Source organism: Gopherus evgoodei, chromosome 6, assembly GCF_007399415.2.
Source record: "Gopherus evgoodei ecotype Sinaloan lineage chromosome 6, rGopEvg1_v1.p, whole genome shotgun sequence".
NCBI classification, from domain to species: domain Eukaryota; kingdom Metazoa; phylum Chordata; order Testudines; family Testudinidae; genus Gopherus; species Gopherus evgoodei.
Genome location: NC_044327.1, coordinates 136,642,923 through 136,655,491, shown reverse-complemented (window position 1 = coordinate 136,655,491; position 12,569 = coordinate 136,642,923). Strand labels below are relative to the sequence as shown.

The window sequence follows — 12,569 nt, the reverse complement described above, 5'->3', positions numbered from 1 at the left end:
GAGAGGTGCTCTTGAGCAGCAGGAAACCGTCCACAAGAGCCACATATTCGGCGAAATGGAAGCGCTTCTCCTGTTGGTGCGTAGAGAGAAATCTCCGCCCTATGGAAGTTTCGGTAACCGAAATCTTAGACTACGTTTGGTCCCTCAAAGGGCAAGGTCTGGCCTTATCGTCGTTGCGAGTCCACCTAGCAGCTATCTCCACCTTTCACCCGGGTGCGGACGGTCGCTCCGTTTTTTCTCACCCGACGGTGTCGAGATTCCTTAAAGGGCTGGAATGTTTATTCCCTAACGTCCGTCCCCCTGCTCCAACCTGGGATCTTAACCTGGTGTTGTCCCGGCTCATGGGGCCCCCCTTTGAGCCGTTAGCTACTTGCTCCCTGCTCTACCTCTCTTGGAAAACTGCCTTTCTAGTGGCTATCACCTCAGCTAGACGGGTGTCGGAGCTCCGAGCTCTTGTGGTAGACCCCCCATATACGGTCTTCCACAAGGACAAGGTGCAGCTGAGACCACACCCTGCTTTTCTGCCCAAGGTGGTCTCAGCCTTCCACGTCAACCAAGAGATTTTCCTTCCGGTTTTTTTCCCAAAACCTCACTCCTCAGGCAGGGAGCAGCAGCTCCACTCGCTGGATGTCCGTAGGGCTCTCGCGTTCTACATAGAGAGGACTAAGCCCTTCCAAAAATCCCCCCAACTTTTCGTGGCGGTAGCGGACCGTATGAAAGGGCTTCCTATCTCCTCCCAGAGGTTATCCTCGTGGGTAACGTCCTGTATCAGGACCTGCTATGACTTGGCTCACGTTCCTACGGGCCGTGTCACTGCGCACTCTACCAGGGCGCAGTCGTCGTCGCTGGCTTTCCTCGCCCCTGTGCCCATCCAGGAAATCTGTCGGGCAGCGACCTGGTCATCGGTCCACACCTTTGCTTCCCATTACGCCCTGGTCCAGCAGTCCAGAGAGGACGCGGCCTTCGGATCCGCAGTGCTCCATGCCGCTACTTCTCACTCCGACCCCACCGCCTAGGTAAGGCTTGGGAATCACCTACCTGGAATGGATGTGAGCAATCACTCGAAGAAGAAAAGACGGTTACTCACCTTTGTAACTGTTGTTCTTTGAGATGTGTTGCTCACATCCATTCCACACCCGCCCTCCTTCCGCTCTGTCGGAGTAGCCGGCAAGAAGGAACTGAGGAGCGGGTGGGCCGGCAGGGGTATATATAGAGCGCCATGGCGGCGCCACTCTAGGGGGCGACCTGCCGGCCCACTGGAGTTGCTAGGGTAAAAAAGTTTCCGACGAACGTGCACGCGCGGCGCGCACACCTACCTGGAATGGATGTGAGCAACACATCTCGAAGAACAACAGTTACAAAGGTGAGTAACCGTCTTATTCTCTGCCTGTCTCTGCTCTGCAGTGTCTGACACTGCATGTCCCCCCCGCCTCTCTTCTCTGCAGTGACTGATACCACATCACCCCTATTCTCTGCCTGTCTCTGCCCTGCAGCATCTGACACTGCATGTCCCCCCGCCTCTCTTCTCTGCAGTGACTGATACCACATCACCCTCATTCTCTGCCTGTCTCTGCTCTGCAGTGTCTGACACTGCATGTCCCCCCTCCTCTCTTCTCTGCAGTGACTGATACCACATCACCCTCATTCTCTGCCTGTCTCTGCCTGCAGTTGACTGCATGTCGCCCCTGTCTCTGCTCTGCAGTGACTGATACCACATCACCCTCATTCTCTGCCTGTCTCTGCCCTGCAGCGTTGACACTGCATGTCCCCCCGCCTCTCTTCTCTGCAGTGACTGATACCACATCACCCTCATTCTCTGCCTGTCTCTGCCCTGCAGCGTCTGACACTGCATGTCCCCCCCGCCTGTCTCTGCTCTGCAGTGACTGATACCACATCACCCTCATTCTCTGCCTGTCTCTGCCCTGCAGCGTCTGACGCTGCATGTCCCCCCTCCTCTGTCTGTCTCTGCTCTGTAGTGACTGACACCACAACACCCCCATTCTCTGCCTGTCTCTGCCCTGCAGCGATTGACACCACAACACCCCCTGTGACAACTGGTTTTAATGTTTCCTCTGAATACTGTGTGGGTGCCTAAGTTATGGCCGACACTCTATCACCTGGCAACTAATGGCCCGGCCCGGTCCCCCTTTCAGGGGGATGCTAAAGGTGTGGGAGAACAAAGAGATCAGGTGACCTCCGGGCCTGGAAAGAGATACAGCCCAGAGAGGAGGGGCTGGAGGGAGTTTGGCAGTTTTGGAAGCTGGCTGGGAAATGGAGGGGAGTCCCGACGGGGCTTGGGCCTCCCAACAGGGCCGTGGCCTCCCTGGGTAAAGGGGGTCCTGTTGTCTGTACCAGCAAGACCTGTTTTAGACTGTGTTCCTGTCATCTAAATAAATCCTTCTGCTTTACTGGCTGGCTGAGAGTCATGTCTGACTGCAAAGTGGGGGTGCAGGACCCTGTGGCTTCCCCAGGACCCCGCTGGGGCGACTCGCTGTGGGAAGTGCACGGAGGGGCAGAGGATGCTGAATGCTCCTAGGAGAGACCCAGGAGGTGAAGCCGTGTGAGCTTCTTGCCCTGGAGCCAGTCTGCTCTGAGGGAGAAGAGGATCCCCAAAGTCCTGCCTGGCTTTGTGGGGAGCAGTTCCAGAGCATCGCCTGGGGACTCTGTAACACCCCCATTCTCTGCCTGTCTCTGGCCCGCAGTGACTGACACTGTCTGTCCCCACCCCCGCCTGCCTCTGCTCTGCGGTGACTGACACCTCATCATCCCCATTCTGTGCCTGTCTCTGCCCCGCGACTGACGCCATTCTGTCCCCGTCAGCTCTTCGCCTTTCTCTGCCCCCAATGACTAATACCTCCCGTCCCCCCTCCTCTGCCTGTCTCTGCTCTGCAGCAAACTGACACCACCCCTTCCCTCCCATCTCTTGCCCACAGTGACTGATGCCTCCCCTGTGTTTCCCCTCACAGTCATCTACGTCTGCGGCCCCCTGGAGATGCTGCACCAGATTATGAGGCTGGCCCAGCAGGAGAGCCTCACCAATGGCGACTACGTCTTCTTCTATGTGGACGTGTTTGGGGAGAGCCTGCGTGCCAGTGCCACCCGCGATGCCTTGAAACCCTGGCAGAACAAACAGAGTCAGGACGTGGGCCTGCGTCAGGCCTTCCAGGTACCCTCCGGGACTGGGGCTCAGGGCTTGGGCCTGTCCTGCGCCAGTCCCGTGTCAGCCCCCAGGCAGCCTCCAAGAGTCCAAAGCAGGGCCTTTGAGTGCACACGATCCCTGTCTCGCTCTGAGGCTCTGTAATAGTCAGCAGCCTCCAGAGCATCTCCTGGTGCCCAGGGGCACCTCTGCAGTGGTCAGCTTCTGCTTTCCCCTTTTCAGGGCTTCCAGCGCCACCCAGTCCAGAGAAAATGAAGCATTCCCTGCCTGGGATCCAATTGCCCCTGCCCCTCTAGCCCCAGCTAAGTGTCTCTCTCATGATAAACTCAAATAGCAGTTGCCCACTCAGGCAGCCCACCTCCCAGCTGCAGCCAGGCACAGTCCTGCCCCCCTGCACCTCCCACGTGGAGTGGGTCCTTCCCCCAACTGCTAACTCAGGGCCCTGCAGGAACCTCCTCAGGCCGTGTCTATGCTACAGACCTCGGCTGGCGCACAAGACGCTGGCATGAAGCCACTGCAGTTAATACATCGCTTGTGCACATGCTTGCTGGGGTCCTCGCACTGTGCTTGTGGCCATGATCAGGGCGGCGCTCCATGGGTAGGTGTCCCAGCGTGAACTCACATCAGCCGGCACGTTGGCTTTTGGCAAATGCTGGTGATGCGACATGGGGCAGAGATTAATTGTACAGGGGTGACAGGGAGTGAGGCAGCAAGTCCCCAGCACGCAACAGCCTCCCAAATGCCATGCCTAGGCTGTAAGTTTTGCACCTTTTTCAAAAGTCCTGCAGACTCACCCAGCACTTCCCAGTCTGCTGGATCTGACAGGAGCATGGAGCCTGCACCGCTCTGCGCTCTTGTCAGATGCGTTGCGAACATGGGACGTACGAGCCTCTGGTGTTTGCAGAGCTGCAGGAAGAACTGCATCAACAGGGAATGTGACGATTTCTTGGAGGACAGATTGCCATGGGACGTCCGAAAACCAATTCAAGGTTGTTGGTGGTCTCACAGGGCAGCTGCAGATGGTGGAACGCCACTCCTGGGCTGAGAAATGAGCAGTGACCAGTGGGATCGCACTGCGGTGCAGATTTGGGACGACAAGCATTGGCGCAGTCCTGGATCTGTGTGCCGAGCTCTCCCCAGGCTGCCAGCACAGAGACACCAGAGCAAGAGCTGCACTGACGACAGAGAAGTGAGTGGCAATTGCACTGTGGAAGCTTGCAATGCCCCACTCCTACTGGTCGTGGGAAATCAGTTTGCAACTGGAAAATGCACAGCACAGGCCGTTACTATTCAAGCCTGCAGGGCCATTAATCATCTCCTGTTATGCAGGACTGTGACTCTCGGCGGCGTGTAGGACATAGTGGATGGATTTGCAGCTGTGGGGTTCCCGAACAGCGGTGGAGCAATAGACAGCACGTATAGCTCTATTTTAGCCCCAGACCACCTTGCCACAGAGCGCATCAGCAGAATGGGCTTTTCTGTGTTTATGCAACGCTGGTGCATCACTGTGGATGCTTCACTGATGTCAGTGTTCGCTGGTCCGGACGCTCCCATCTTTAGAACATAAGACTGCTCCGAAAGCTGCAAGCAGGGACTTTATTTCCTGATCCTCATTGGCAATGCTGAAATGCCAGGAGGGATCCTGGGGGCTCCCCCACCCCTTACTCCTGTGGCTCACGAAGCTGTACACCAGCCACCTGGACAGCACCAAGGAGAGATGTGCCCGTGGAATGTGCTTTTGGTCAAGTGAAGAGACGCTGGTGGTGGTTGTTCACAGGATTAGATCTCAGTGAGAAAAACATCCCCTGTTGTGTCCTGCAGAATACCGGTGAGGCACGGGAGGAGAAGCTGCTGTTAGCGTGGAGAGGGAGTGGCTGTCTCCTGAGTTTGACCAGACAGACAGAAGGACTGTGAGAAGAGCTCGTGTGGTTGTGAGAGGCCTTGAAAGAGCCCTTTACCCGTGATCCCGACAGTGTGGTGTGGGGGCCAGTGCTCCACTTGGCCCTTACGCATTGGGACTGTTAGGAATTGTGTGGGGGCTGGGGACCATTTCTAATAAGAACAGCTTGTCCGTGGACCTGTGAATTGGGCGCTGCGTGCTGTACCTTTATCATTATCCCACTGTGCGTTGCTGAGCCCAAGAATTCTGCTGCCCAGGACGAGAACAAGTCAGGGGCATTTCAGTAGCGCTGGCCTTCTGTAGCATGTGTGGCTAAATAAAGATAAACGATGGTCCCAAGCCAGGTTCTATTGGTGCCCAAAGTGGTGCATGGCAATGGTGTGCAATTAAAAACCGATACGCTAGAAAGTTCGGAAAGAAAGGAACAGAACGAAACAAGGAGAAAGAACATTCTTGTCCACTTCAGCCCATTTTGGCTGCCCATACCACAGCCGAGGCTCTCTCCTGTCAGCGTACAGGAAGCTGGGCTGCTCCTGGCTGCCCCTCTGGGTGTAGGGGTGCAGGCAGGGATGCGCCCCCATGCGACATGGACTGTTAAGAGGGCTATAGGGAGGTGCTGCAGTGGAGTTCTCCATGGACTGCAAAGGGAGGCGAGCCCGGGCTTATTGAACCTGTAGGTCCACGAGAGTCTGCAGCATCTGTGTTTGCTGCCGGAGAAGCCCCATCATGGCCTGGTGCACCTCCCTCTCCTTGGTCTGCCGGGACCCTGGGGCCTTTCTCTTGTCTGCTCTTTCCCTCTCCATACAGTCTGCAGTATTCTCACTCTGGGCACTCTGCTCACAGTCTGATGCAGCGCTGGCTTGCAGGATCTCACTGGACATGGGGTGTGGGGGTGCATGTCCTCTTAAATCCCGAGTCCTCCTCTGGCTCAGGAGGGGGAAACCCCTGAAGCCGCAGTGGCAGAGCTAGAGGTGGCGCACACAGCGAGACCCTTGCAGAGTCTCTCGGTGAACGTTTCACAGAGAGCTCATGGGAAGAGGCAAGGAACATCCCTCAGCATATGAATAAGCTGCTCCGCCTGCCACCCTGGCCTAACTCAAACAGGGCAGATACCACCTCGTCTCGTCGGTGTGCTTCTACCTCTTCTTGTACGAGTACATGAGCGAGAAGTCGATGGCTGTGTCCTTTCACAGTGCGCTCCATCACCACCACTGCATTTAGACTGTCGTGAGAAGGGCATTCACGTTCCTTCCAGGTGGGACTGGCTGGCCTGGGGGAGTCTCAGACGGGTCCTGGCTCGTGGCGTAGCAGGACCCCCTCTCCTTGTCCTCACTGTTCACAGCAATGATCTGGCTCTGGCTCTTGGAGGCATCCGTGGAGGTGTGGGGGTGTCTCTGCTGAGGGTGGCATGCAGCTCTTTGTATAAGCAGCAAGTCTGTGGCTTGGTGCCAGATCGGTTGTTGGCCTCCCTAGCTTCCTGTTACACCCACCACAGCTCCTCTGCTTTCATGCCACACTGCCGCTACTCCCTGCCACACCCCTTCTCCTGGATCCCCCAAGCAATTGGCTCACGGCTGTCCACGTTTCTATGGTCGGTCCGTAGTGGTGCTCCCCACAGGCTCGGGAGATCTGGTACCTGTCTGCTCCAGGAAGGAGCGTGTTGCTGGCTGGGCGGTTGCACATGACGGTGGAGGGCTGCTAGGCTAGATGGACATTTCAGAAATGTCTGGTGGTTTTTAAATAGGGTGCTGGGTTCCGGTCTTCGTGCCCCTGGGCAGCCAAGTTCACAATTGTGACCAGAGTGGTTGTACTGGGCATTGTGGGACAGCAGCCAGAGGACCGGTGGTGTTACTGCGTCGCCGTAACAGGGCGCATGCATGGGCGGGAGACGAATGGAAGCATAGAGACATGCACAGCTAGTTCCACACGAGCCTGACTCTGAGTGTAGACAGGCCTGGAGCCCTGCAGACATAACTACAACTTTCTGGACTTACCCTTCTCCGCGGCCTCCTGCTGCTTCTCTCCTGGCATCACCTGATTCCTCTTTGGGGGGCTCAGTCTGCAACCAGGGTGGGCCAGCCTCAGCTTTCCAGCTGCTAAGGGGTGAGCCACCCTGTTATTGGTTCCCTGCAGAAAATCCTGCAGAGCCAGAGCCCCGAGGGAGCTCCCCCAGGGCCCAAGGCAGCAGTTTACTACTCACCTGGCGCAGTGTGTGAAGGTCCCGAGGTCGGCAGACAGATGCAGAGGTTCAGACGGGTCAGTCTAGCCAACACCCAGCCAAGCCCTGTCTCACCCTTTGTCGTTTGTCCCAGGTGTGTGATCAGTGTCTCTGCGCACTCAGCTCCTGGCACCGCCACCTGGCACCGGTCCCCTGTGCTCTCCGCTCCGGGCTTTGCTCTGCTTCACTGCAGAGAGGCAGGGAACCTCCCTCCTTGGCTGTTGTCACTCGATGCGACTGTCTCGCCATTGGGGCCCCCCTGGCTCGCCGGAGCCTCCATTCACACACCTGTGGATGTCATTCATGTTAATAACTCTGGTTCCCAGCCGGGCTGCTGAGTCAGCACCTCCTCCCTTCCCTTCCACGCAGTGCCTGGCCTTGCCAAGTCCAGAGGGAAACAGGCTGGGGCTGGGGGTCGGGGGTCAGGCCTATGCCAGGCTGGAGTTGGGGGTTGGGCATTGGGCCTATGCCAGGCTGGGGGTCAGGGGTGGAGGCTACAACAGGCTGGGGTTGGGGGTCAGGGGTCGGGCCTACGCCAAGCCATGACTAGAGTTCGGGGGTCGGGCCTGTGCCAGGCTGGGGCTAGAGTCAGGGATAATGCCTATGCCAGGCCAGGGCTGAGGTCAGGGGTCGGGACTAGGACTGGGGTCAGGCCTACGTCAGGCCGGGGCTAGGGGTTGGGGGTTGGGCCTACACCAGGCTGGGAGTCAGGGGTCATAGCTGCAACAGGCTGGGGCTGGTGGTTAGGGGTCAGGCCTATCCCAGGTCAGGGCTAGAGGTTGGGGGTCGGACCTGTGCCAGGCCGGGTCTGGAGTCAGGGGTCAGGCCTATGCCAGGCTGGGGATCAGGATGTGATGAAGTGAGAATGTTCATAATGTTTTCTCTGAATAATGTGTGGGTGCCTCAGTTTCCCCTTTGCATTTCTTAAGTATCTAGTATCAGAGGGGTAGCCGTGTTAGTCTGGATCTGTAAAAGCAGCAAAGAATCCTGTGGCACCTTATAGACTAACAGACATTTTGGATAATGAGCTTTCGTGGGTGGGTATTCACTCACGAAAGCTCATGCTCCAAAATGTCTGTTAGTCTATAAGGTGCCACAGGATTCTTTGCTGCTTTTAAGTATCTAGCTCAGGGGTCGGCAACCTTTCAGGAGTGCTGTGCTGAGTCTTCAGTTATTCACTCTAATTTAAGGTTCTGCGTGCCATGTCACGGAGTCCCCGGGCGATGATCTGGAACAGCTTCCCACCAAGCCAGTCAGGACTTTGGGGAGCCTCCTCTCCCTTGGAGCAGACTGTCTCCAGGGCAAGAAACTCACACGGCTTCACCTCCTGGGTCTCTCCTTGGAGCATTCAGCATCCTCTGCCCCTCCGTGCGCTTCCCACAGTGAGCCTGCCCAGTGGGGTCCTGGGGAAGCCACCGGGTCCTGCCCCCCCACTTTGCAGTCAGACGTGACTCTCAGCCAGCCAGTAACACAGAGGTTTATTCGATGACAGGAACAGGGTCTAAAACAGAGCTTGTAGGTACAGCGAACCGGACCCCTCAGCCGGGTCCATTCTGGGGGGCAGTGAGCCAGACCCCCACATCTGCACTTCACTTCTCGTCCTCAGCCAGCTCCAGACTAACAGCCCCTCCAGCCCCTCCTCTCTGCTCAGCTCCTTTCCCCGGGCCAGGAGGTCACCTGATCCCTTTGTCTCCAACACCTTCAGCTGGCACCTTTGCAGAGGAGGGGCCCAGGCCATCAGTTGCCAGGAGACAGAGTGTCAGGCATTTAGGTGCACTGGCCCTTTGCTCTGCCACATACTTAAGAACTGCCATGGGGACACTGAGGCACCAATACAGTATTCAGAGAAAACATTTAAGAACATTTCTAGTTCATCACATGCCAGTAATACATTTTAACGTTTTTAGAAGGTCTCTTTCTATAAGTCTATAATATACAACTAAACTACTGTTGTATGTAAAGTAAATAAGATTTTTAAAATGTTTAAGAAGCTTCATTTAAAATTAAATTAAAATGCAGAGCCCCCGGACTGGTGGCCAGGATCTGGCCAGTGTGAGTGCCACTGAAAATCAGATTGTGTGCCACCTTTTCACACGTGCCATAGGTTGCCTACCCTGATCTAGGTGGTGGGAGAAGAGGGTGTGATTGTTGCAGAGCCCTAGAGGGCAGATGTGATGCTGGCTGGACAGAAAATGGCTGACACCCTGTCTTCTGTCTACAAAGTTGCCAGCTGACGGTGTTGGAGAACAAAGAGATCAGGTGACCTTCTGGCCCGGGAAAGAGACAAAGGCCAGAAAGGAGGGGCCGGAGAGTTTTTAAGTTTGCATCTGGCTGGGGATGTGGAGTGAGGGGCAGACGTGGGAGTCTGGCTCACTGCCCCCTAGAATGGACCCAGCCGAGGGGTCCGGTTCGCTGTATCTACAAGCTCTGTTTTAGACCCTGTTCCTGTCATCGAATAAACCTCTGTGTTACTGGCTGGCTGAGAGTCACGTCTGACTGCGAAGTGGGAGTGCAGGACCCTCTGGTCCCCCCGTACCCCGCCTGGGCGGGCTCGCTGTGGGAAGCGCACGGAGGGGCAGAGGATGCTGAATGCTCCAAGGAGAGACCCAGGAGGTGAAGCCGTGTGAGCTTCTTGCCCTGCAGACAGTCTGCTCCAAGGGAGAGGAGGCTCCCCAAAGTCCTGCCTGGCTTTGTGGGGAGCAGTTCCAGAGCATCGCCCGGGGACTCGGTGACACGGGGGTTGGGCCTGTGCCAGGCCAGGGCTGGAGTCGGGTCAGGCCTATGTTAGCCTGGGGGTCAGGGGTCGGGACTGCACCAGGGCTTCCAGGTCCATGCCTGGGGTGGGGTTTGGGGGCCCCCACAAAAGCCATTCCCTCTTCAGTGATTGTCAGGAGCCTCACCTAGTGCCCTCTCCCTCAGGAGCAGGACACAGGTGGTGGACTCCACCCCTGGGGGGGATTCTGGGAGACTCCAGGGGGACACATGGTGTCACACAGGACCGGTGCTATGACCCCAACTTTGGAACAGCTTCTACAAGGATCCCATCATGTGCCAGACACCCTAGGGTGTCACTTCTCCTCCAGGGTGAGCCACGCGGCCTCTCCACCTCCTTAGGCTGGACCCCCTGCTCCACCCTGTGAGCTCCACCCCGCGAGTCCAAGGCAGACCTGTCCAACCTTGGGGAGCAACGCTCCCTTCCGCCGGCGTCTGCAGGGACACTCAGCCAGTGGGGACAGACAGTCGGGATTATTAGTCGACAAGCCGCACAGCATAGGAAGTCCTTGGTTAGCCCAGAGAAAAGAAAGTCACAGCTGGTCAGGTCCGCCCAGAGCCCCAAGCCTTGGCCCCTGACCACCTTGCAGGGTGTCCAGACAGCAAATGTGAAAAATCAGGATGGGGGTGGGGGGTAATAGGAGCCTATATAAGAAAAAGACCCCAAAATTGGGACTGTCCCTATAAAATTGGGACATCTTGTCACCCTACTGCTGTGTCCCCGTTGGGTGTGCCCTAAGCGCTCAGCAGCCAGCCCTTAACCACCCCTGGCACCTCCCCAGCCCTTTGTTCTCCAGCTGGGCAAATGCTACTTGGCTTCTTGGTGAGAGGGAGCCGCCCATAGCCGCTGGTTGCTAGGTATCAATGTCCCAGTGACTGGGTTTGCCATTGTCTTCTCACAAACTCTCTGGATATGGGGCCCAAGCCCCAGACTGAAGAGAGCCATCCACGCCCGAGTCTCTGAGCCACTGCAGAGAGCACCAAGCCTTTCTACTCACTAGGTAACACTGCAGCACACTGGGGAAACTGAGGCACACATAGACTGCATAAAAATGTTACAGAAAATTCCCATCTGGTCACCCGAGGCCCAGAGACAGAATACCCCTCTCTGAGGGGCGCTGTCATCCTCCTCTCCCTGGCCCCAGCAGGATGGGCTCGCCGCTGGGTATGAGGCTGTGGCCTGTGCTTTGCCTTGCAGACGGTGCTGGTGATCACCTACCATGAACCCCAGAACCCCGAGTACCAGCACTTCCAGACCCAGCTGATCCTGCGAGCCAAGGAGGAGTTCAAGGTGGAGCTCGGCTACTCGCTGGTAAGTGGGCTGGGCCTGCCGGAGCATTGCCAGGGCTTCTGTCTGCCTGGCACCTTCCCTGCTGGGCTGTGGGCAGGGGGTGCCATGGCACGACCCAAGAGGCCTACGGGGATGGGGCCCGGCCCGAGCATCCTTAGCAAGGCCTGTAAAATATTGGTCCTGGTCTCAGCTGCCTGGTCCCAGGGCTGGGCCAGGCCAGCCTGCCCCATGTGTGCCAGTGGCATAGAGCAGCCTGGGAGCGGGTGTGCGGGCTGGCTCCCCTCCCCAGGGCAGGGATGGGCTGGGCGAGCCAGCAGGAGATGAAGGGCGCAGGGTGGGATGGAGAAAACGAAAACGTGAGAGAGGAGGAGGGACCCAGCACAGGAGTGTGGAGGGTGAGCGCCCCCCACCCCGTATGGAGCTCTTGACACTCTCCCCACCCACAGGCCCTGAGGATTCCCCACACAGGAGTGCTGGCAGCTGGGAAGCAGGTGGATCCTGGCCAGTCCCCATCCCGCCCACCTGCCCCGCTCTGGGAAACCTCTCCCAGGGCTCCGAGCAGGAAGGGAACAGGCTGGTAGACACAAAGGGCCCTTCTGGCTGTGCCACGGGTCGGCAGGGGCCCCGTCTGGCTCGGTTAGGCCGGAGGATCTAGGGGCCTGCCCAACCCCCGTTCCTGACAGTGCTGCTCTGTGAGCCCCAGCCATTGAGGTCTGTGCTGTGGGGCTGCAGGGTCCTGTTCACACGTGCATGGCACTGGCTGAACTTGCAGGAAAGCCCTTACACACACAAGCACACACTGCCCTTACACATGTGCACACTGCCCATACGCACACACACTGCCTTTACATGTGTGCACGCTTCCCTGACACACATGGGCCACCCTTACATGTGTGCATGCTGCCCTTACACACATGCCACCCTTACATGTGTGCACACTTCCCTTACACACATGTTGCCCTTACATGTGTGCATGCTGCCCTGACACACACTCTGCCCTTACACGTGTGCATGCTGCCCTGACACACACGCACTGCCCTTAGACGTGTGTATGCTGCCTTGACGCACACTCTGCCCTTACATGTGTGCACGCTACCCTGACACACATGCGCTGCCCTTAGACGTGTGTATGCTGCCTTGACACACACTCTGCCCTTACATGTGTGCATGCTGCCCTGACACCACCCTTACACATGTGCGTGCTGCCCTGACACACATGCACTGCCCTTAC

General features: G+C 57.4%; 1 protein-coding gene across 2 annotated transcripts in view; it reads left to right on the top strand.

The window, feature by feature from the left end:
* Positions 1-12,569, top strand: part of NPR2 (natriuretic peptide receptor 2) — a 56,713-nt gene that overhangs the window by 19,722 nt on the left and 24,422 nt on the right. For both annotated transcript variants that reach the window (XM_030567481.1, XM_030567480.1), the window contains exons 2-3: positions 2,967-3,166; positions 11,246-11,359. In XM_030567481.1, coding sequence (XP_030423341.1) covers positions 2,967-3,166; positions 11,246-11,359 — 314 coding nt within the window. The remainder of the gene's footprint in view (positions 1-2,966; positions 3,167-11,245; positions 11,360-12,569) is intronic.